Source organism: Fonsecaea pedrosoi (genome assembly GCF_000835455.1).
Source record: "Fonsecaea pedrosoi CBS 271.37 unplaced genomic scaffold supercont1.7, whole genome shotgun sequence".
NCBI classification, from domain to species: domain Eukaryota; kingdom Fungi; phylum Ascomycota; class Eurotiomycetes; order Chaetothyriales; family Herpotrichiellaceae; genus Fonsecaea; species Fonsecaea pedrosoi.
In genome coordinates, this window is record NW_013550609.1 from 2,240,950 (window position 1) to 2,264,028 (window position 23,079).

At 52.8% G+C, this 23,079-nt stretch overlaps 9 protein-coding genes across 9 annotated transcripts; 7 read left to right on the top strand and 2 right to left on the bottom strand.

The window, feature by feature from the left end:
• Positions 1 to 378: 378 nt before the first annotated feature.
• Z517_10864 (uncharacterized protein) lies at positions 379 to 2,604 on the bottom strand (the record flags this gene model as incomplete). The annotated part of the gene is made up of 3 exons (XM_013424473.1): positions 379 to 1,185; positions 1,244 to 1,821; positions 1,923 to 2,604. The coding sequence occupies 3 exons, from the start codon at positions 2,602 to 2,604 to the stop codon at positions 379 to 381; spliced, it is 2,067 nt and encodes a 688-aa protein (XP_013279927.1).
• Positions 2,605 to 3,041: 437 nt separating this feature from the next.
• Z517_10865 (uncharacterized protein) lies at positions 3,042 to 5,012 on the top strand (the record flags this gene model as incomplete). Its single annotated transcript, XM_013424474.1, has 1 exon — positions 3,042 to 5,012. The coding sequence occupies one exon, from the start codon at positions 3,042 to 3,044 to the stop codon at positions 5,010 to 5,012; it is 1,971 nt and encodes a 656-aa protein (XP_013279928.1).
• Positions 5,013 to 5,368: 356 nt separating this feature from the next.
• On the bottom strand, positions 5,369 to 7,039 carry Z517_10866 (uncharacterized protein; the record flags this gene model as incomplete). Its single annotated transcript, XM_013424475.1, has 1 exon — positions 5,369 to 7,039. The coding sequence occupies one exon, from the start codon at positions 7,037 to 7,039 to the stop codon at positions 5,369 to 5,371; it is 1,671 nt and encodes a 556-aa protein (XP_013279929.1).
• Positions 7,040 to 7,790: 751 nt separating this feature from the next.
• On the top strand, positions 7,791 to 9,188 carry Z517_10867 (uncharacterized protein; the record flags this gene model as incomplete). The annotated part of the gene is made up of 2 exons (XM_013424476.1): positions 7,791 to 8,441; positions 8,493 to 9,188. 2 exons carry the CDS (start codon positions 7,791 to 7,793, stop codon positions 9,186 to 9,188), a joined length of 1,347 nt encoding a protein of 448 aa, XP_013279930.1.
• A 1,197-nt stretch (positions 9,189 to 10,385) lies between these two features.
• On the top strand, positions 10,386 to 12,387 carry Z517_10868 (uncharacterized protein; the record flags this gene model as incomplete). Its single annotated transcript, XM_013424477.1, has 6 exons — positions 10,386 to 10,916; positions 10,970 to 11,056; positions 11,122 to 11,590; positions 11,653 to 11,674; positions 11,746 to 12,246; positions 12,312 to 12,387. The coding sequence occupies 6 exons, from the start codon at positions 10,386 to 10,388 to the stop codon at positions 12,385 to 12,387; spliced, it is 1,686 nt and encodes a 561-aa protein (XP_013279931.1).
• A 1,184-nt stretch (positions 12,388 to 13,571) lies between these two features.
• Z517_10869 (uncharacterized protein) lies at positions 13,572 to 14,735 on the top strand (the record flags this gene model as incomplete). Its single annotated transcript, XM_013424478.1, has 1 exon — positions 13,572 to 14,735. The coding sequence occupies one exon, from the start codon at positions 13,572 to 13,574 to the stop codon at positions 14,733 to 14,735; it is 1,164 nt and encodes a 387-aa protein (XP_013279932.1).
• Positions 14,736 to 15,963: 1,228 nt separating this feature from the next.
• Z517_10870 (uncharacterized protein) lies at positions 15,964 to 18,768 on the top strand (the record flags this gene model as incomplete). Its single annotated transcript, XM_013424479.1, has 1 exon — positions 15,964 to 18,768. The coding sequence occupies one exon, from the start codon at positions 15,964 to 15,966 to the stop codon at positions 18,766 to 18,768; it is 2,805 nt and encodes a 934-aa protein (XP_013279933.1).
• A 1,749-nt stretch (positions 18,769 to 20,517) lies between these two features.
• Z517_10871 (uncharacterized protein) lies at positions 20,518 to 21,033 on the top strand (the record flags this gene model as incomplete). Its single annotated transcript, XM_013424480.1, has 3 exons — positions 20,518 to 20,698; positions 20,834 to 20,919; positions 20,995 to 21,033. 3 exons carry the CDS (start codon positions 20,518 to 20,520, stop codon positions 21,031 to 21,033), a joined length of 306 nt encoding a protein of 101 aa, XP_013279934.1.
• A 975-nt stretch (positions 21,034 to 22,008) lies between these two features.
• Positions 22,009 to 22,848, top strand: Z517_10872 (uncharacterized protein; the record flags this gene model as incomplete). The annotated part of the gene is made up of 1 exon (XM_013424481.1): positions 22,009 to 22,848. One exon carries the CDS (start codon positions 22,009 to 22,011, stop codon positions 22,846 to 22,848), a length of 840 nt encoding a protein of 279 aa, XP_013279935.1.
• Between the last annotated feature and the right edge of the window lie 231 nt (positions 22,849 to 23,079).

Below are 23,079 nucleotides of genomic sequence, written 5' to 3' on the forward strand. Positions count from 1 at the left end.
GAGGAAGCTCGTCTTACTCCTTGTCACCAGCTTGCCTAGTACAATTGGGTGTGCCATGTGGAATCTCCATGAATGTTGGGCTCTGCCCTGATGGGAATATCATTGTAGAGAATCTCACCGAATTGCTCTTCGTATCCTTTCCTTTTGTCTGTATCCATGCATCGGGGTATGTCTGTATCCATGAATGCATCCCTGCGAATGTTGAAAACTGTTGAAGCAGTGACTGAAAAAACATGAACGACCCCTTCGCTATGCAAACCATGATTATTCGCTTGTCGCGCAGCTGGTGAAACAGGACGAGTGTGGTAGCGACTTCCGGTCCCAAGTTGCCAATCTCGGTCTTGGTTTGTCCCATACCGGTATCATCGAACCGAATCCTCAATTAATGGTGACTCGCAAAAGGTATCGTAGCCGGATCTGAGCCACGTCGTAGACGATGTATTCGTTGTACAAAAGTTGTGCACAAGGCTCGTTAGTTGGACTGGGCGGATAATTGACAACATCCGGCATCTTCACTCCTTTCAGGCTCGGATGCACGCAGCTAGCATCCTTCCACACACGAGGGCTGGTTCGACCAACACCCCAGGTGGAAAGGTGGCCATACAACTTGACACGATCCTCGGCATTGTAATCGGCCTGCGTGAGTTTGAGAGAGGGATTTCCCAGTTCAGCCTCGCAAAGCAGGAGTAACCCAGTTCCCGCACTGTTGTATGTTGCACAATAGCCAGCGCTCTTTGAGCTCATATCTGCAAGATACACTCCTTTGCCAAACATGTACCCTGATACAGGGGCTTCTGGTGGTGCAATCCGCAGGCCTTGACTGAGGATGCCACCAAAGTTGGTGACACGGGATCCATGCCAGAGCAAGCGGCGGTCACTCCTTGACCCGAGATACGCGTATTGAGAGTTGTCGAGTCGGTCACTTTCGCCGTCGCGCTCGATGCGGAAGATATCCTGCACCCCGTATCTAACAGCATGGGTGCTGCCAGTCGACAGGTTCAGGTAGTTGAAGATCTCGGTGAATTCTTGACTGTCCTGATCCAAAGGAATCATTTCTTTCATGCCCAGTCCCTGGTATTGTCGATCCAGCATATGTAGAGTCCTATGTTCTTCGATTGCAGCGGATTGCATAATCTCGTTGGCCAGTTGCATGTCTGTCAATGTCTCGAGGAGTTGAATTTCTCTCTGTATCACGGTTAGCTCGAGGACGAGTATGGCAGTGATGACGGTCACGCCCAAGTACCTTAATGGAATCCATATTCTTGAGAACGGGTAACTGACGGCGGCCAACGACATGCGGAACAAGTGAGAAGTACCGATTGCTTCTGTCCAGGACAGCTTGAAACGCTTCTTCTCCCATACCGGTGGCGACAGATGGGTCCGCAACAAGCAATGCCAGCTCTTTCAGAACTTCATACCCCTTAAGAAGAGTCTTCTTGCTCAACTTCCCAAGAGGCATCTTGTTGGCATCGTAGTCAAAGTCGGCCATGGTATTTTTGAAATACTGCATGTTGAAGATGAGCTCCATCAGGCGTTGGACCGGCGGCATGAGTTTGCTCGCAGCAAAGACCTTTTCTCTCACAGCAACTTCACCTTTCCGGCTCGCTTCTACGGGTTGTTTCTCAACTTCGTCCTCCGACTCTGCGTAGTTGATTTCAAGATATGCATACTTGCCCTTCCGAGACGGCGCATCCCTATTTTCCCATGTGAGACCGGCCTTCTCTTTGAATTTGATCCGAAAATACGAAAGAGCGTCGTCAAGGGTGCCGTCACCTAGCATCTTGCTCTGGCCGCCCTCACCCACACGACCCCAGCGTGTCCCTACATTTTGTCAGAGTTCAGGGACTGTATCATCCATACAAACCTTTGAGGCGTTCGAGGGAGGCTCGAAATACTCATGTAAACTAGCCGAGAAAACTTACAGGTGTAGAAACGAGTGGATTGTCTCAAGAGCTGAACTCTATAGAACTTGTTGTTGTTCACTTTTGCGTCAGACTTGTTCAGAGTAGCATCGTATATCACGCCGCTGTCGTCCACATGCACAGCATAGTTGTGAGCGGAGGAGACGAACTGATCCACTGGAACTTTAATCGCCTTGGGTGCTGTGGGGATCGGTGATTGAGCTGCTTTGGCAGGCTTGGATTTCTTTGTCGGTACCGGGTTATCCTCGTCGTCGTCATCTTTCCGTGAGCGTTTTGACGACCTGGCAGCTGTCTTCTGAGAGGCTTGCGCGCCGTTACCATTCACTGTACCGTCATCATCTGCAGGCGAGCTCTCCAGAAGATATTGTTTGACGTCTACCGGAGCACTCGAAGCTAGAGACGCTGCGAGCCACTCGTAAGAGACGATGAGAGTGTCAGGATTCTTTTGAGCCTGGGTGATACGATCAAGCTTCTTGCCAAATTGAACGTGAGTGGTGATGAGGTGTGTACACTCTCCCGGCCTGGGTGTGTAGAAACCGCCGCAGTTGGAGATGTCAGTCTTCAGTTGCGCAACACTCTTGTTCGAGAGTTCAGGGTGTGCGCTGGGGGTGTAAGAGGCGAAGCTGACGATGACACCATCTAAAGAGGGCACAGCAGGTTGAGGAGGCTTGATTCGAACCATCCTTGCTTGAGGAGTAGGATTCAGAGAGGTTGCGAGAGTTTACGAGGTGAGAGTGACAGACCTTTCTGATTTATGACATTTTAAGAAGGAGACAGGGCAGCTCCGGTTCAGAGCAAGAAGCGTAACAAGGGAAAGGCAGCAGCTTGGCCTTTCACAGGCAGTTGCTTGGGTCCGTGGGTGAGTGGATGTTTGGTGTGGATGTGCAGGTGAGAAACGGGCAAAGCTTCAGGCTTCAATTTCACTCGCCGCGTCGGGGGCCAAAACTCAAAGTTGCACGTGGCGGATTGACGCGAGACCACGTGATGCAATCACCTATGACGTCTTTGGGGACTGCGCAAAAGTTACAGGCAGAGATTCTCATGTAGAGGAAGGATCAGTGCAGATACGTAGCACCAAAAGAACAGCCTCAGCGCTGGGACCATTGGTTGGAGTGCAGAATGGCTGACAAGGCCCATTCCGATACAAACCCTCTCTTGCGCCGTCCTTTGTACATCTACGACCTTCCGCCAGAACTGCTACTCACCTTGACTCAAGTGGGACAGGTACAGGATCAGTCGCAGCCACAGACACAGCCACAAAATTCACTCCCAGAGTCAATACCTACGGGTCGAGAGAGCAGTCCTACCGAAGATGGCATAGCGGCCCCAACATCATGTGCACTCTGTAGAGTTTCCTTCGACAATGTCCAAGACCAGCGACTGCATGTCAAGTCGGATTTCCACAGATACAACCTCAAACTCACCATAAAACAACTCCCTCCGGTGGATGAGGCCACTTTCATTAAACTGATCGGTGACCTGGACGAGTCACTCTCGGGATCAGACTCGGAGGGCTCTGACGAGGAAGATGAGGACGAGGCCAAAGGCGGAGACAGCACACTAACTGCTCTGCTCAGACGCCAGGCTAGGATATCTCATCAGCAGCTCACCGACGCCACTGAAGACTCCAAAAAGCGTTCATTTGGTAGTGCACCGCTGTTATGGTTAACAACTCCAAAACTTGGAAACGATATCGGGTTAGGAGTCTATCGAGCCATCCTATCAACCGAGGAGCAAGACCAGGCATCCACCTCTCTTGTGGACATTCTCAAAAAGAAGCAGCTCAAACCGATAGTTGCCAAACACAGTGGGAAGTCGCAGGGAGACTCATCACAAGCGACGGGAACCGATCCCCATTTTTTCCTTTGCATGATCGGGGGTGGTCACTTCGCTGCTATGGTCATCTCATTGGTGCCAGAACTGAGAAAAGGCCCTGGTGGCATCGAGGAGCGTCACCCAGTCGTTAAGGCCCACAAGACCTTTCACCGATATACCACGAGGCGGAAACAAGGTGGCTCTCAATCCTCAAACGACAACGCGAAAGGAAACGCCCACTCAGCGGGTTCGTCCATCCGCAGATACAATGAGATGGCCTTGGAGGCAGACGTCAGAGCAGTGTTGTCAGAATGGAAAGGCATGATCGACTCCGCCGAGTTGCTCTTCATCCGAGCTACCGGAAGTACCAATAGAAGGACTTTGTTCGGCCCCTACGACGGTCAAGTCTTGAGAAGCAACGACAAGAGGATACGCGGGTTCCCATTCAGCACACGTCGGGCCACTCAAGGCGAGCTTTTGCGTTCGTTTCAAGAGCTCACTAGACTGAAGGTGGGGAAACTTGTTGAGCCGATCGCTGAGAAGAATATATCCGAGAAAGCTGCAGCGAAAGAGTCGAAACCGAAAACCCAAGCACTGAAGCTTAGCAAGGAAGAGGAAACCGCTCAGTTTCATACTTCTCAGCTGCAAGCCCTTATACGGCGTTCAAAGGCACCTGGAGTCCTACTCTATCTGACCAAGAACGAACTATCCCCCGATTTCACCTTTTACCCTCCTGCCGACCACCATCACGCGCCTACTCCACTCCACCTCTCCGCATCAACAAATTCACCGGCATTGGTTCTAGCCCTCCTGACCAAGGCTCAAGCCGATCCTACTATAAAGAACGGCGACGGCAAGACAGCATATGAAATCGCAGGCGACACCAAAACTAGAGACGCCTTCCGCATCGCTCGACACCAGCTTGGAGAAAAGGCCTTTGACTGGTCCGCGGCGCATGTCGCCTCACCTCTTTCGCAAGAAGAATCCGATACAAAGGCGGCACAGGAGAAGGCAGCCTCTGACGCGGCAGAGGCGCAGCGCAGAAAAGCCGGCCTCGAACATCTCCGACTGGAAGAGGAGAAGCGTAACGCGAAAATGATCGAGAAGAAAGCCGGAGCAGGCAAGACGCTCGCAGCCGCAGTGGAGAAGACCGGGGCGGATAAGAGAGAGGAAGAGGTGCGTGGACTGACACCCGAGATGCGCATGAGGCTGGAGAGGGAACGAAGGGCAAGGGCGGCCGAAGAGCGGATCAGGCGCATGCAGGGAGCAGGCTGAACGGTGCGTGGGCCAAGAGATGATTGAAAACTATCGGCGGTGCTTCAAACACGGGAATATTTCTCAGATGACAGACAGACTTTGTTTCCCCTGCAATAGAATTTATTGGGGCTGAAAAGTTTGAAGCAAAGGTCATTCAATTCTTCATCGATCCCCTTGCGGGCGACCTCCTCCCATGGCCAAAGGACCAATCTCATTTACTTGCTTGGGTTATCTTCTCTATCTCACCGCGGCGCATCAAGTATCTACGGTTCCCAAACTCACCACGCCGCGCCCTCCCACTCGGCCTCTTCCCACGCAACTACCCTCCGTCCCTCCTCCTGCCGTCTACGACACCACCCGTTCACCCAACACGTCTAGACCACAATCTCGTGCTCCTTGAACAAGGGGAAGTGCGTCACAAGATATTCCTTGGCCTCTTGGTAGTGTCGCTCCAGGACTTCCCTGTGGCGGTCGCTCCGGATGGTGATGTCGCACTTGTAGGGGTTGGGCCGGATGTTGAAACCGTCGGTGTAGTCGTACGTGTCGTACACGTAGCCCTTGGTCGGGCGGATGTCGAAGCACCACAGCAGACATGCCAGGGCGATGTACAGGTTGTTCGAGGCCAGGTCGGCGCCGGGGCAGATGCGACGACCCCAGCCGAACGTCGAGTGGCCGGATTTTGAGGGGTGGGGAGCGCCGCGTTCCAGTGGCGTGGACGCGAGGTACTCCTTGGGCAGGTAGCCCAGCGATGCTGGGTCCTCGGCGTCGAGGAAGCGCAGCGGGTTGAAGTGGTCGGCGTTCGGGTAGTATTGTTCGTTGCGGTTGATGGCCCAGCTGTTCCCGAGGATGTTGGTGCCTTTGGGGATGTAATACCCGTTGTAGTTGTCCGGTTCGGTGCTCGCGTGCGGTGTCCCGCCGAGGACGGCGACTGGACGCCAGCGAAGGGCCTCCTTGGCAATGGCTCTGATGTACGGCAGGGAGGCTTCGTCCGTGTAGCCTGGCAGGCGGTCTTGACCGATCACCGCATCGAGCTCGGCGTGCGCGGCCGCGAGGACTTCTTGGTGGGTTATGATGCCCAGGATGGCGGAGGAAAGAGTAGACGAGGTGGTGTCTGCGCCAGCCCCAAACACCGAGGCAGGCAAACTGGCAAAGTCCCTCTCACGCAGCAGGGCGAACGCCGAAGGGTCTGCGGCGCGGTTTTCCAGGAGCTGCTTCGCCAGACTGTTGGGGAGCGGTGGAGCACCGGGCATCTTTGCGTTTTCGATATCCTCGCGGACGTAGTTGAGTAATTGGGCGTTTGCCTCCTGTTCCTCCCTGCCCCAGGATTTGATCTCGCGCTTCCACGGTGCCAAAGCATCAGGGACATGTTTGAGGAAGGGCAATGACTCGACGAGGTACCGACCGGGGACATTGAGGGAAGCACTCCAATGCATGATCTTCATCCGTTGGCGTATGATAGGTGATTGCATACTGTCGATGCGGTGTCCGTAGGCAATGGTGAAGACGATCGAAGCCGTGAAGCGGTTCAGAAGATTGTCCAGGTCATCCGGCTGCTCGAGGAGATGGTGACAGAGGCGTGCGGCTTCGGCCTCCTGGACAGGTTTATAGTGTTGCAGCGCTTTCTGAGTGAGCACGCTGTGCAGGGCTTTCCGACGCACGGACCAGTCCTTGCCGTACGGCTGCACGAGGATGCTGCTCATGTCCCAGAAGATCTCGCCCATGGTGACGAAACGGGGGCGTGAGCTGTACTTGTGGGAGCGCTTCTCGAGCAAGTCGACAGCCACATTGGGATCGGAAATGATCACAGTCGGACGTCGGCCGAACCACAGGGTGTAGATTGGTCCGTACTTCCTCGACCATTCCTGGAACTGAATCCACGGGTACTTGGCTGGAATGTCGAATTTGTTGCCAATGAACGGTAGAGGCTGAGGGCCCGGAGGCATTCGCTTCCAGAGTATGACATCGTGGATCACAACACCAAGCACGCCCAGGAACAATAGACCCGTCACGCCCGACCAGATGTAGAAGACGGTAGACCAGCTCATCGTTACTGGAAGTCTGGCAGCACCAGTGGTGGTATGTATCTCACTTCAATCCCTGTCAGATATACTCACTCGATCCTGGGCCAGCGTGACCGCCTATTGGTTTCAGTGAAGCAGTAACAAACAACAAGAACCAAGACTCACAGCGGTAAAATAGTTTCTTCACGAATATTCCGTGGAGGGAGCACAGAAAGAGAGAATGCAGAAAATTGGGGAGGCACCGGGAGCATCGCCGTCACCAACCGTTGTATCCCCCTCCACCGCTTCGGGATACCAGGCTGCGCCTAACACACTTCTTTTAGGTCAATGGCACGCTCGTCATTGGCGGGAAAGAGACGTGCCACATCGACGGCGCCGTCTTTCGTGGAGAGAAGATTCGGCCTTCGTGGGGCGGCAATGCTTGTGCGGAGAAGGCCCATTGCTCGCCAGAGTCCGGCTATGGTCGAGATCTTCGGCAGTTGATGAGTGCTGACAAGGCACCGGAAAACCCCATCTCAAACTTCCATTCTCGACATGCCGTGCATCAATTCCCGATTTGGACAGTGGATGGTACTGGTGGCAATTCGCTCGTGGGAAAGCCACGGGGGCAGTCGATGAAGCCTAGGGCCGAAAGAGCATGGGGGACCAGACATACAACAGCCTGCATCCAGCTGATCAGGAGCCCTTTTGTGCCGACTCTATAGAAGGATCTCCTAGGTCTGATTTGTCATCTTCGTTCGTTAACAAAGCATCGAGGTAAAAACAACCTAGAAAGATGCCCAGCTTCGCAAGGCTGCCGCCCTCTGGGATCAAGGTGATCATCGTGGGAGCTGGATTTGCTGGACTATGTGCGGCCATAGAATGTGATAGAAAAGGCCATTCTGTGATATTACTCGAGAGAGTACCCGAGTTGAAGCCTTTGGGGGATATCATTAGCTTCTCATCAAACTCCGGTCACATCTTTGAACGATGGGAAGGTGTGGTTGACGAGCTTGAACCAATCAGCCACCATAGCGAAGGGCTCGATTTTTACGATTGGAAAGGCAACTTTGCTACGAGGCAAATATGGGATGTCGAGAAGCAATGGGGAAGACGCATCAATGGCCACCGGGGGGAGATCCACCATGTTGTCTTCCAGCATGCCAAAGCAAGGGGGATTGACATCCGACTCGGTCAACAAGTGACCGATTATTTTGAGACCGACACAGAAGCGGGTGTGCTCGTGAACGGCGAGAAGCTGGTGGCAGATTGTGTGTTTGCAGCCGAGGGTGTGAAGTCGGCGGGAAGGAAGATTGTGCTGGGGTTCGAAGATCGACCGAAACCCTCAGGATATGCTGTATATCGATCCTGGTTTTCATCCGACGATCTAGCCAAGAATGAGAGAACGAAGCATTTGGTGGTGAACGGCGACAGTCATTCTGGATGGGTAAGCAGGTTGCTCTTATACTCGATGATTCGTCTCTGACTTTCACTTCAGATTGGCGAGGACAAGCATTTCCTCGCTGCATCAATAAAGAATGGCACAGAGTTCAGCTGGGTTCTGACACACAAAGATGATGCAGACATTGATGAGGATTGGCAATTCCCTGGTGACAAGGAGGAAGTCAAGCGGAACTTGCAAGGCTGGGCCCCTATAGTCCACGACATTGTCGACGCCACCCCTCCAGATCGACTCGTCGATTATAAACTGGTCTTTCGAGATCCATTGCCGACCTTCATCTCCCCCAAGGCTCGGATTGCACTGATCGGTGATGCTGCACACCCTTTTTTGCCAACATCGATCCAAGGAGCAAGCCAATCAATGGAGGATGGAGTGACCCTGGCTATCACACTTGAGAAGAGCGGCAAGGACAATGTTCCTCGGGCCATTCGTGCCTATGAAGCCATCCGATATGAGCGTGTCCACCGGGCGCAGAAGACTGGTATTACGACGCGAGAGCAGTGGCACAAGGCTGACTGGGACAAAATCTGGAAGGATGTCAAGTCTCTGCACTTGAAGCGCGAGGCGTGGCTCTTGGATTTTGACGCAGAGAAACATGCGTATGAGGTTGTTGACGATGTGCTGAAGAAGCTGGATCGAGGCGTGTCGGTCAAGAGTGACAGCGTGTCAGAGGCATCGGCTTCGAATGGAGTGCAGACGATGCTTGCTCAAGAGATTGACCAGCTGGCATAGAGGATGTGACGCAAGAAGCAGCGGCAGTAGTACAAGCAGTAGTATTAACCATGTATTGTGAGCAAAGGAACAAGTATGAGTAAATACGATTGAGTCGGGCAATTCCCGCAGGCAGATGCTCGATGCGGCTCTTCTCACTTTGTCCACTCAAGTCTTATTCTGACTTCTTGACTGTCACTCTTCATCTATTGCAACCCTCTGCGCCTCACATATTGCCTTCTCTGCTATCTGTCACGTCTCCCTACAGCTACCTTCTGAATGACTCATCTACAGAGGAAAATGTTGCTGTCGACGCAGATCGTATATTTTTTAGCTGCCAAATTGGTCTTCAGCTCTATGCCACCCCTTACCTGACGCACATCCTCAAGGCAAGGAGAATGAATCGCTGTCGAACAAAAGCACGTGCCAATGTGCGGTCAGTGCTGGAGGGAGCGCTGCAAAGGCACCTACACAACTTAAGCTACATTCCCGCTGATGTTCTAAAGGTACAAATGCCTGGGATGCGCGGCCGACACGAAGCTGAGATGTGCCTCCACACTTCCAGAGGCAGCTCAACTGCCGGAATATTGTCGCAACAAAGACGTCCTCGGAAAACTAAGTATCGCTGTCGTGAAAAAGAGATGGAATTCCACCCAAGTGTTACAAGAGTGATGGACGACAGTGCACTATCCGATGATGAACCCCACCATCTCCTAGTTGGTCGAGCTGGGGTAGATGCAAGTCCTAATGCGTCCATTGCGTCTTGATCAATCAATGTACGCCAGAGTGCACCGCCGATCCCAATGTTGACCTGGCATATGCCTGGCACCCTTCTTGAATGCTCGTCAGTGGGAGTATTCCGGCATCCTCTGCTATTCCCTTTCTTGATATTGGTGTGGTGCACTCTTGAACTGAGACGATTTAGGTGCATGAGAAAGGCTTGATGCCACTAACCTTCTATGTACCATTTTCAGTCCCCTCGCCTCGTGTCTATTGGTGTGTTACACCGTGGGACAGTCAGTCTTCGCCTGTTTCTCTCATATGTGCAGAAAGTTGCAGGAGTTCCGACGCCACCATAACAACCTTTGCGCCCACAAGTGCGGAGGGTTTTCGGACATCGTCCAATACTTAAGCTGAGCACGCCCAAGGGTAGAGAGAAGTCTTTCCCTCCCAGCCTTGCCACTGGCATTCATATCGATAGCGTCATAATTTTTCAACATGCCGTTCGGAATCCTCGACTGCAAAAAACTGGAAAATGTGCCTGGCACGTCTTTCATGAGCGATCAGGATGACCTACCACCGGAGTATGCAGAGGTACCGCGAGAGCTGTTGAAGCATGGCAAGGGCAGGTTTTCAAACATCATCTTGATTCCTCAACCGTCGGACTCTCCCAACGATCCCCTGAATTGGCCACAATGGAAGAAGGAAATGATTCTCCTCATCGTTTCACTCTCCGCTGCCGTCGTGGGCGCGTTCGGCCCCATGTTGAGTCCTGGTTTCGTGGAGATCTCGGCTCAACTTCACATCACCGTCGAAATCCTGTCCCAGGCTACCGCGTGGTTGATCCTCACCATCGGACTCGGACTGTTCTTGACCAATCCTCTGGCCAAGATATATGGGAAGAGGCCAATCTATATTCTTGCGAGCTGCATCATGTTCGCTTGTTCTGTTTGGGGTGCAAAGGCTGGCAATTATAGCAGCTTTTTGGCTTCCAGGGTCATCAGTGGCGTGGGAATGGCGCCGTATGAGGTATTCGAGACGCAACACTGGGATGCGAATTGTGCTAATCGCGTTAAACATAGGTCCTTGTCCAATGTACAATTGGTGACCTTTACTTTGTTCATGAAAGGGCTACTCGAATCGCAGTGTGGAATTTGTTTCTCCTGACAGTATGTCTCGATGAATACCAACATATCTGTCTTCCCAAAGGTGTTGTGGACTGACCCGACATCAGGGAATCTCTGGTGGCGCCTTAGTTGCTGGATACATAATCGAATATGACGGGTACCAGTGGACCTTCGGAGTATGCGCCATCATGTTCGGTGTGCTCATGTTCGCTGTATTCTTTCTTGTCCCCGAGACCACGTATCGCCGAGACGCTGTCGTGGTGGTGCCGGTGGCAGATACCGTCGCCACTGACCCCGAGAAGCCGGGTGTTCAACATGTCCACATGAAGTTGGGGCACGAACATGACATCTCTCAAGCTCGAGGAGAGAAGGACAAACATCTATCTTACACAGTCACACGTGGTTCGAACGAACCCAAGATGTCGTTCTCGCGGTCGCTGAGGGTTTTCACTGGCCGATATAGCTATGCCCCGATCTACAAGATCTTTACCCGGCCGGTGTTGCTCTTCTTTTATCCAGCGGTATTTTGGGGTTTCCTCATGTATGGCACCACCTTGACTTGGATTGTGGTATTCTGTAAGTGCTTGGCTTGGTTCAGACGTTTCTCAAATCGATCAAGGCTAATTCGTTATCTGCAGCTGTGGTCAATGGAGTGATATTGTGAGTTCCCCGCAGCTTTTCGTATTTCTGGACTCAGTCGACCCCTGACGAAGGCTGACCGAGATTTGCAGTGTCGCTCCGCCTTACAACTTCTCGGTGTCGCAAGTCGGGTTGATCAGCTTGTCGCCATTTATCTTGACGTTAATCGGAGAGGTCATCTCTGGTCCTCTTAACGATGCAATTTGTCTCTACTTGACGAAGAAGAACAAAGGAATTTACGAACCTGAATTCCGACTGGTGCTCATCATCGTTGTCATCATCCTCGGCACGGTTGGATTCTTTGGTTTCGGGGCGACTGTGCATTACCAGACGCACTGGCTGGGACCAGTCTTGACATTTGGGTTTGCGAATATGAGCCTGGCCTTTGCATCGACCTGCGTCTTTGGTTACGTGATCGACTCCTACCCCAAGTTGAATGAGGAAGCATTTGTTGCAATCAACGCCCGGAATCTCTTGACCTTTGGCCTGACATACTTTGTCAACAACTGGCTAGCGCGAGATGGCCCCTTGGAGGTGTTTTGCATTCTAGGAGCTCTCTTCTTGTTTGTTTGTCTCTTGACAATCCCTCTCTGGTGAGTTTTCGCATTGACAACGGACCTGGCAATATAGAAACTTCACAAGGCTGACTCTTGCACAGGATATATGGCAAGAGAATTCGATCTCGGATTGGTCGGACGGCCTGGCTTCAACGGTATATGAATGACGACTTCTAAGACCGGGGTGTTGGGGGCCACCTAGGATGACAAATAAATCTTCGCTACTGAAGACTTCCGTGATGCCCGTACCCTGGGGCCATGGTGCTTAAGTGGCGCGGCTTTTCAGAAATTACCGAAAAGGGGTTCTTCGCAGCAACAACGATGACAATCCAACATCTCAACACCAAGCAATAATAAAATGGACAAAGGGACCTTCCTGTTCGAGCCTTTGAGCAGAAATCTCCTTCGCTTTTTCCCTCGCGTGCGGCTTCAGTGCGTGTCGGACGTGGGCTGTGGCTGATGCGTAGCCAATCATGCCGCAGCCGAGATATTTAGATGATGACCCTGTTCCACTCCGCCACGTTCGTGTGACGCCCACGGACGCCTTGGGAGGGACGGCGAAGATGCCCATGGGTGCAATCAGACTTGATCAGCGCCCAGAGTTTTCAGGCCTCCTCATGGGGGCCTGTTCGCTGCCAGCTGCCAGCCGCCTCGACCATCATTCTGGCTCAACTTGAGCGGTGTTGTGTCACAGATGTAGGAGTATACGAGGAGGTAGGAGGGGCGTCTCTAGACTTGATGCTAGTGATCGCTGCAGCCCTAGATTATTATAGCAATGGAGCCTCCTACGCCTCCCTTCCAGAACCTCCGCTGGTGAACGGTCGAGCCGTCTACCGGGTCCTTAGACATGTATTATTTAATCAAAAACCCGGCCTTAAGCAGGCATAGTCGCTTCACGAAACAATTCCCGCAGAATCCTGCTGAATGAATCATCTTGTAAGGGCCTGAGAAGCCAAAAGTCCGCCGGCCGCCACAAGCCCGTATTTGGTTTCCCGGATAGACTTCCATCCATTTCCCCTCCGCTACAAGGCCAGGGTTATTATTCGCCTCCAGCATATCCTGGGTTCGCGAGGGCGTGCGCTGGCCTTTTCCCGGTTCAGCTTCTTGTCAGCTTTGGAAAATTGGAACCTGGGGGAAGCCGTGGCCCTACTACTGCATAAACCCCCGTCACAGCTGGGCCTGCGCAATCTGACAACCTTCTGCCTGCGATTCCTTTGCAGCTTTGATTGTTGTTGAACCCAGACAGAAACTGCATCCAAGACTTGTCCTCAAACAAACGCAGCCGTCGTCATCGTCTTCCGCGAATACCTTGACCTCACCTCTAGCCTCATACCGGTGCCTCGAGTGCGCCAACCGTCGCCATGATGAAAAAGAAATCTGTCTATACCAACATCACCCCGATTCCCTCGCACATCCCCCGTCAACTGGCCATTGACATGCTGCACAGTCATGGCGAGATTATCGAGCTGAACCCTCTCGTCACCGGCTACAAACCCATCAAAGCCCCTCAGAATGCGCCCGCCGATGAATTCTTCTCCACGTGGTATGAAATCAATGAGAGGATCCAGTATGTGCCAGGGATAGGAAGAGCGGGATCAGGCAAGATATCCTTCAAGGGCTGCTTCCATGATATGCCGTGGGGTCTACAGACACATGTCTACGCGCCCATGGGCGTAGACTTGCGCAACAAGTGGCAGATTCGGGGCAATCAACCAGGTGAGCCGCCCGAGTCGAGAGAGCTGGGAAGCAATGCCCCTCCCGAGGGTCTTTATCTACGTGAGGACATTGAAATCAAATGTAACCCCGCCATGGTGTCATTTGTAAAGAAGGAGATGAAGGCCGCCTCGAAGACCATGGTCGACCGCTTGGTGAAAAAGGCCGAACTGATCGACGCTGGCGTGCTGAGTGCCATGATGGAAGACGGCAAACTCAAGACGTTGAATCCTGCAGATCGCTCCCAGACATTCCAACAACAAGGCCATTATTCCCCGTCCATGCTCTCTCCCCTCCCGCAATCCGCTTTCCCTCAATCCCCGGCTGTCCCGGCGTTTCAACAGTCGGCATATGCAAGACAATCCATGTACGGCGCTCCTGGCCCACAATACTCACCAGCACCGCAGAGCCAGGGTCTGGCGATTGAAATGGAGGGAAGTACGCATTTCATCCAACCGCCACCGCCTCAGCAACATCAACAACTGCATCCCAACCGGTTCTCGTCGGCAGTCTCTGAACTGTCTGCCAGCTCGCCAAACCAAAGCGACTTCCCACACACTAGCAGCCAGTCAGACCGGCAAAGCTATGCCGAGTCTGTCAGTTCGATGCCGAGCTCCGTCGCCCACAACGGGATGGTCTCGCCTGGCATGGAAAAACGAGCATTCATGGCCGAATTACCAGCAGGCATGGCACATGCGCCCAACAGATCGCCTCGGAGCCCAGACCCAAACGCTATGTCAGCGCAAGCTCAACAGCAAATGGCACAACAACAGTACCGATACAATCCTCAGGACTATGCTCGGATGTCATGAGCGGAGACCTTGTGTATCGACGAGTTTCTTTTGTGACGATCTTTGGATAACTGTATATCGAAGGCGTTCTGAGTTTTGATCAACGAGCCTAGTCAGGCGGAAGACGACCTCGGGGAGCTTGATCACTTGATATCGACCAGGAGCCATGAGCAGCGACGAGGGATACCACCTGCTCATGTTGCGCGAGCGATTGTCAAGTTACGTGGCCGAGGGTCGACAGGGCTATCTGCAGCCACTCCGCTAGACCTACAGATAGGCACCGCATGGTGTCTACCTACTCATGATCTAATACGAGACACTGGTCTCTCACTTTCAGACTTCTAAGCTCAGAGGAGCATACAGTTCGACTGGAGTATCTGGTCAATGCAGTCACTCACTTTATCATTCGAGACGACTTACAGAAATGACTGCCCATCTGTCGTTTCTGGACCCCACAACCAATACCCCTCCCATGAAGGGGGTTTTGACGAAGTTGCTTGGGCTATCCTTTTCTGAGTCGCGGCATGGCGGATGAAAGCGGTGCTTATGTTGATATGGCACTTTGAGATAGCGACTTCTTTGCAATTTGGAGAAATGGAGTAACGAGAGCGTGTCCGGGAATGTGATGTTGGGAATTGGGCTGATTTTGAGCCATATACCACTTGGACAAATCTAGATGCGTTGGAGTCTGGCAATGATTCCCTCACCTGACCCTGTCATTACTCTTTCATGATAGTTGGTTCCTACACGCAGCTTTGTTGCAACCATCCCAATCTTGTTCAGCCTTGTCCCTCAGCCTTGTCCTTGGCAAGCCAACGAAACCCCTTGTCACGTGTCTCCTCGGTTAACCTCGGTTTTCCCTTTGCAACGACGTCGTCTTCACGACTGACTCGATTTCTGGCCTTGCAGTCGAGATACCAGTATATGACTCGGGGCGGAGTGACTAATGCCTTATATGCAGAAGTTTATCCTGGACATCTGGGGCATTTCGATCTCTTGTACAGCGTGTGTTGAACTTTTGTCCTTTGCATTCTATTTCACGAAAGAGAACGGTGTCTACGTAGGCACTGACTTCGATAAACTATGGCTTGAAGAATATCCTGGCACTTCAGATCGAGGTGTTCCCCTGAAACACCGCTTCAAGAAATGCTGTCACGGCGACTCACTGCAGTTAGGGTGACAGCCTGTCTGATGGACACTGAATGAGGACTGCCGAATTGTACACTCTGGTCGAAATTCGCGAGAAGAGATGGCTTGCTGTGTGTTTACCGCATATTTTATGAGCCGCATCATCAAGGCGTGCGAGCTCTTCGACATTCGCCTCGTCGATATCAAGTACAACGATTCCGATCCCGACCCATATGCTCCTCCCAGCTTCCACACGTACATAAACCCGGGCCAGGAGGTGCCGGCAGCAGCTCCCAGAGGCGATACCATCCCAAGGCAAGGGGAGAAACTCCAAAATGAACCACTAAGGACGATTCGCTTGTTGATTACGGGGATGACCTGCTCCGCTTGCGTATCAACCCTGAGCCACGCATTGGCATCCGTCCCAGCTGTCATCCGAACCAACGTGTCTCTGCCACTGTCTCGAGCCACTGTGATATACGATGCCACCAAAACGTCAACAGCGGAGTTGGTTTCGGCCGTTGAAGACGCAGGTTACACCGCCGAGGTGCTTGGACAGCACAATCGTGGGTCTGCCGCCCAGAATCTCAAACTCGTTCGGCGGGAGGAAGAACTGCAGGCTTTGAAGAAAGCTTTCAATGGGGCAGCAAAGTGGGCTACAGCCATAGCTATTATTGATTGGGTGAGGAAGGTCTCCATGACAGCCAAACTCAGAAATACCCTGGATCCGATACTCTGCCTACTCACGCTTGCCATTGGATGTTACGTCCAACTTGTGCATGCGAATTGGATCCATCGCAACGCGTGGGCAAACTGTTTCTCTCGACAACGGCTGCAGCTTCCGAGCCTGTCCATGGACACTCTCTTGTCTCTGTCACTGCTGCTGAGCATTTTCCTTTCATTCTTCAACATTGTCCTCCACGGTCTTTCTGATGTCAACACCAAAACTTATTTCTCCTCGGCGTCCTTTCTTGCAGTGGTCATCAGCGGGGGCCGGTATCTCGACGTGACGCTGCGGAGACAGGGTGCGGCTGGGCTCGCCCGTCTCTTTCGATTGCAGTCAGAAGTCGAATTCGAGACTGTATTGTTGGAGGGGCGGTTGCAGGACTGCGATACCGAATCAGATGAGAGAGGCGAAGCCATGCTGACTCGGATTCCCACAAATCTTCTTGAGCCGTTGGACACATATCATATTTCGGCTCAAAGTCTCATCCCGTGTGACAGTTACGTGGTGCGTGGAACGTCTTTGGTGGATGAGGCGAGCATGAGTGGCGAGTCGCTCCCATCGCGCAAAACAGTTGGTGATTTCCTCATGTCGGGGACTCGCAATTTGTCTGCTGAACTCGTTGCTGTCGTCCTAAAAGACCAAGCAGACTCGAGTCTTGAGAGACTTGTGGCAAGCGTGGAAGCGGCAACGGAGCAGAAGTATGATCGCGCGCAGAACAACGTGGGCTCGGACGATCAGCCAGGGATAGCCACAGAAGATCTCATCACGAGGTATTTCGTCGCAACGATCCTTGTGCTGACCATGTTGGGCTTCGTATACACGTTTGTTTTCTCGGCAGACTCACTGCCGATCACTGATCGACTCAACCTTGCATCGGAGCGAGCAATGGCCATTTTGGCCTCAGCTTGTCCATGTGCCATTGGCTTAGCGACGCCTTCGGCGATTATGGCCGGTGTCGACGTGGCGTATGCGTCGGGAATTCTTCTCCCAGGGGGAGTGGAAGCTTTCAAAAACCTATCTCTCTTGACGCACGTGGTGATGGACAAGACAGGAACGTTGACAGAGGGCCGACTGCGGATCTCGCATGAGACCTTTGCGGAGCCATTTGACACGGATCAGGGGAAGAGGGAGTTATGCTACAGCCTCTTGAGCGCTGCGGAGAGGGAGGTCTCACAAGCGCACCCCGTTGCTCGGGCGGTGTTTCAGTGGTGTGTCAGACAGCTTCTTGCAGTGCCACAGTTTAAGGAGGGTCGTGGCAGAGAAACTGAGCCAGGTACTGCCCGAGTCAGGAACGTGTCCAGCATCACAGGCAAGGGTGTGTATGCAGAAGTCCAGGGGGCGGCTATGGCGTGGTACACTGTGCATATTGGCAGCGGCCGTCTTCTCTCCGAGAGTGGCATTTCCATCGCCCCAGCCGCCACAGATCGGTCTGGAGCCGCCAGAGGAACAACGGAGGTCTACTTTGCCATCGACGGCAAGTACGCAGGTTCCTTTACGCTGCAAGATACCATTCGCCAGGGAGCCCCCCAGGTTATCGAATCGCTGAAGGCGCTGGGTCTGAAGTTGACCATGTTAACGGGCGACTCGGAGACAGAAGCACATCGAGTCTCGTCGCAGTTACAGATACCGGTCCTTGCTGCCAAATCTCTACCCCACGAGAAGAGGGACTTGGTTGTGTCGGTGCGGTCACAGTGTGCTTGTGAAAGCAAAGGCCAATCTAAGAGAGGTGTGAGCAATGGCTTTGGTGTACTCGACGTTCTTGACTCGGTTCTACGACTATCCTCCGCGAAGAAAGGCGACAGAAGTGTCGTGGCGATGCTGGGCGACGGTTTAAACGATGCACCCGCCCAAGCTGCGGCGGATGTTGGCATTCTCTTCTCCCTTTCACCCTTGTCTGGTCGTCGCCTAGACTCAGCATCGCTGGCACTGGGAACCTGCGCTGCCGACGTGATCATCATGACACCCGATCTAGGCGCCCTGCCCAAGCTGATGACGATTGCCACCAAGACGATGGCCCAGGCAAGGTGGAACATGTACTGGGCAGTGTTTTATAATGCCTTTGCGATTGCGTTGGCCATGGGTGGCAGCGAGCTTTTGGGTTTTGGGACGGTCGATGCGTCCACGGCGGGTACGATGATGGCCTTGTCGAGCGTTACCGTGTTGGGGATGAGTTTGGATCTGCGGCGACGGCTACAATGAGAGCGGCGTCATGTCATGCCCTCTTCATCCTGCTCTACAGCCACCGAATGGCAATTGGTCAATACTCGCGAGACAGTATGCGAATGACAGGCCTGGGACAATGAGACGACAGGACAAAGGGAAAAGAAAAGAGAGATCTGCAATGTGCCCACATACTCGTATCTACGAGGTACAATTATAGTAGCAAACTACATATCAGTGTTGACGACCGTCGACATTACTTTTTGCCTCATGCCTGCTTCCTACTCTTACGTAAGAGTATGTATGCCCTTGCCCTTGCCCATGCGCTTTATGTGGAATGTGGTATGTAGAATGTGGAATGTAGAAGCTGGGATTTGCCCGACGATCACAACAACTCTCTCGATTTCCTGGTACGTGCCTATCAAGCTATGTACAGGAGGGTTCTCGGTACTCGGGACTCGGTCCAAGTGTTCGGTGTTGACATGACTCGCCTCGCCTCACTTTGCCTAAAGAAAAGATCCTTGATCCTGATTCTGAACATGAAGTGTTTCACAGAGAGACCTCGGGCAGGAAATCAGGGTATCAGTAAGATGGACAATGTTCAAATACCATGGCAGCATGGAAGACGGGTAGAATGCAGGCCCTGACTAGCGCAGGGATAATTTCCGGGGGGCAAATAAGAAGAGATGGATGGGTGGATGGATGCTCATCGATCGTTTTTTTTAAAATTCTCCTAAACCTGCCCTGTCCGTCAATCTGTGCCTTGTCTACGGAGGACATGTTCCTGGCAGATGAGTGGCAGTGAATGAGTGGCTCAAACCCCACACAGACAAGTCAAACAATGTCTCAGGACCCTCTCGGGGTATGAGCAAGCCTTGTCGATCTTCTCCCCACAAAGATCGACAGTGATGATCTCCTGGTTAAAATGCAACGTCATTTGTTCCTGGATGTTGGCTATACTGGGCCCTTCAGCTCGTCTATTTCCTGGAAACAAGTTGAATATAACCAAACTATACAGGGACCAGGGGGATGAGAAGCAACCACCGACCACCCACACAGCGGCACACCATCTTACGGGACGAGTACTTTTACCGCACTCGCTCCATGGGAAGGCCCCTGTTGTCGCACCGGATCAACTACTTAACGCAGTAAAGGCGAGATTCGGTTCCTTGGACACACACATAACAGCGATCGACGCAGGTACGACGACGTTGGCACCCAAGACTAGTGCGTCGATCAACGGTCGTGCAGGGCTGGGATCCCACCTACCTAGATACGGAGTACCTACATATTACTCAGTACTGAGTGTCCTGGCAATGGGTGATTGGGTCACTGGGCGACTGGGATCATCTCGTCGTATGGGGTCTGGGGTATAGGTATGAGTATGACTGGAGGACGGTGGAACAGATGATCGTCATCAATTCACAAACACGGCTCAGCTGAAGCGAAGTGATGCATTGACGATCAAGGAATCCATGTCTCCAAGCTCTCAAGCAGTTGGGGGAAACCGACCAGATCATGGCACGAGTATCAAATGCCTGGATAGTAGTTATCTGGTTGTCTCTTGGACAAGTATAAAGCTGTGCAAGGGAAGCTGTCACAGGTCTGGGACAAGGTCTTCCTCTCACTCTCTCCATCTTCCACCTCAGCGTTTACTTGGTTGATTCCTCAAGACAACACCCCATCTCCAGAGTCCATACCACCTCCTGCCAAACCTACGGTCCTTTCCAACCTCTCACAACCTCTCCCATCTCTGCTTTACCACCCACCACAAACCAAAAAAAAAAAATGCGCTTCACCACACTCGCCATCGCCCTCGCCGCCGGCGCCACCACCGCTCTGGCCTCGGCCATCCCGGGCAAAAGCGCCCTCGTCGACCGCCAGGTGACGCTGTGCACCGGCGCCGACAGCTCGGCCGTGTGCTGCGCGACCGATGTGCTGGGTGTTGCCGACTTGGACTGTGCGCCACGTAAGTGCCACCCCCTCCCTCCAGGGTTTTCCTTTTTTTTGATACTTTCCCAAAGATGTCAGACATGGACTTTTGGGAATAACAGTGAATACTTGGAATGTGTTTTGATGCTGACGAGTACTCTCTACAAAACAGCTCCTACGGCGCCCACCAGCACCGACGACTTTGGGAGCATCTGCGCCTCGATCGGCCAGCGCGCACGGTGCTGTTTGTTGCCTATTGTACGTTTCATACTCCGAAGAGCCTCTCATCGTTTACTACGACGATAAAACTGACGTAAAATCTCTGTGCGATAGCTCGGACAAGGCCTGATCTGCACATCTCCAGGGAAATAGGGCGCGAGGCGCGCGAAGGCGGGCGAGGTGTTACTCGTGAGAAAAATACCATAGCGCATGTATACCACAATATCACAATACCGCAATCCTCAGTGGCGAATCTCGAATTCTTCAATCTGAGTCATGACCAAGTTCTTCTAAACAGCGGCTGGTACAATTATGAACGACGCTTGGTGTGCTCTGAGAAGACTGGAGTCTATTGGGGAGGGGATGCCACAACTTCGCTGTGGGTTCGCTGTTCGCTGTTCATATTCTCAAAAGTGTCCAAGTTCCGTAAGAAATAATTGCAACTGAAGGAATGTAATGACAGCCCGGCGGGCTTGGACGCGTTTTGTATAATGGTTGTAGTATTGGGTATTACGACGTCATCCTAAAAGTACCCAAGACAAGGCTGATGCGGCTGACCTCGTCGAGTTGGGGGCGCCTACTCGCCTGTTCGAGGCCGGCGGTCAGTCCGGAAACTTTGCCCCGCACCAGTCCTATCAGAACCTTGACCGGCGAGGCACACCAAAGGGCTGAGGTAGATTTTTTGAAGGACAAGACAATGAAGGCGGCCCAGGAAGTTGACCGGAGATACTCTCGATGGGACTTGAAATAGAGCCTCACCCTTCTGTTCATGAACCAACCCCTCACGCGAAATGCCATTGAGCATGCCCGTCACCGTGGGGGGTCAACCTGGTGGGACATTGGTCCACGATACTCGCAACCAACCCCTGGCCCTCGTGGGGAGTTGATTGTTTGCGTCGGGATGGGTATTTTGAACCTAGCCAGGTGTTTGCTCACCAACCAATGGGGCAACTCGCTGAGCCGATGCTAGTTCAAGGTGACTCGAGAGGTTGTGAAGCAGCAAAGGGGTGACTCCCAGCCTGATTCACCGGGCTTGTGCGCCTCGTCACCTCTGACTGGTCCCACTCACCACACTGCTGCTTTAACACGAATGCTATCAACGGTCTCAGGCAGGATATCACCACAGACATGCTACAGGCCCAGAGCTTCTTTTGCCTAGGCCCACCGATCGTATATGCGAATTGGATGCTTCGTCGACAGAACTCATGTCTGCTGTCAGCTTGCACAGAGTCCCCTGAAGACACCAACGGTTCGGGCCTCGAAGATCCTGTGCTTGAGATTGGCAGTCCCATTCATTATGTGGCGTTTCATTGCTTGCACGAACTAGCCGAGCTGCTCCTGGCGCACGAAAAGCGGAAGGTCAATGTGAATCTGACACGAGGAATGTACTGGACATCACTTGAAGCCAGTATCTCGGGCGACTGTGAGCTCGAGGACCAGCTGAAGATGTTCAAGTTCCTCGTCAGAAAGGGCGGTAACCCGACCATTCCCGGTGGCTCCTATGGAAATCTGCTCAACTGCGCGGTGGCCACTGCGTCCGTATCAATCTTGGAGGACATTATGGCGGTCTGCGATGATAAGGAACTCAGTGTCAAAAATGCAGATGTAGAGGGCAAACTCGCCTCACATTTCGCCGCGACCGGCGCAAACCAGCGCGCCTTCGAGTTGGTGCTGCTTCCTCACCTTGAAGCCAAGGACAAGCAGGGCCGGGTTCCCATTCACTTTGCCGCAGTAGCTGGCTCACTCCCCACGCTCAGATTTCTTCTGGGGCACTCAGTTAACCTAAGACAGGTGGACAAAGATAACTGGAACTCCTTGCACTGGGCCTGCCGGCAGTGGGATACGGAAGTTGTTCGCCGCATTCTTGAAGCGGGTGGCCGGTCTTTCGTCGACGACAAGACCGCCGAGGGCTACACGGCTGAAAATATTGCAACTTTGCACCAAAAACTCACTTTATCCCGTACCTGAGGTCCAATAACGATGACGTGAGTGTTGCGAATGTTGACGAAGATGAGCTATCGAGGCTAGCGAAGAAGGCGTGGGAAGTATCCGCCGAAGCCTGTGTTAATTGCTTTTGTGTAAGTGTCTATACGGGCACTACCAGATTTACGGTACTGTGCTAATTCGAGGAAAATGCTGACTATGGATAGTTGAGCTGCGGGACGAGCCATCATTGCACTACGTGCCCAGACATTTATG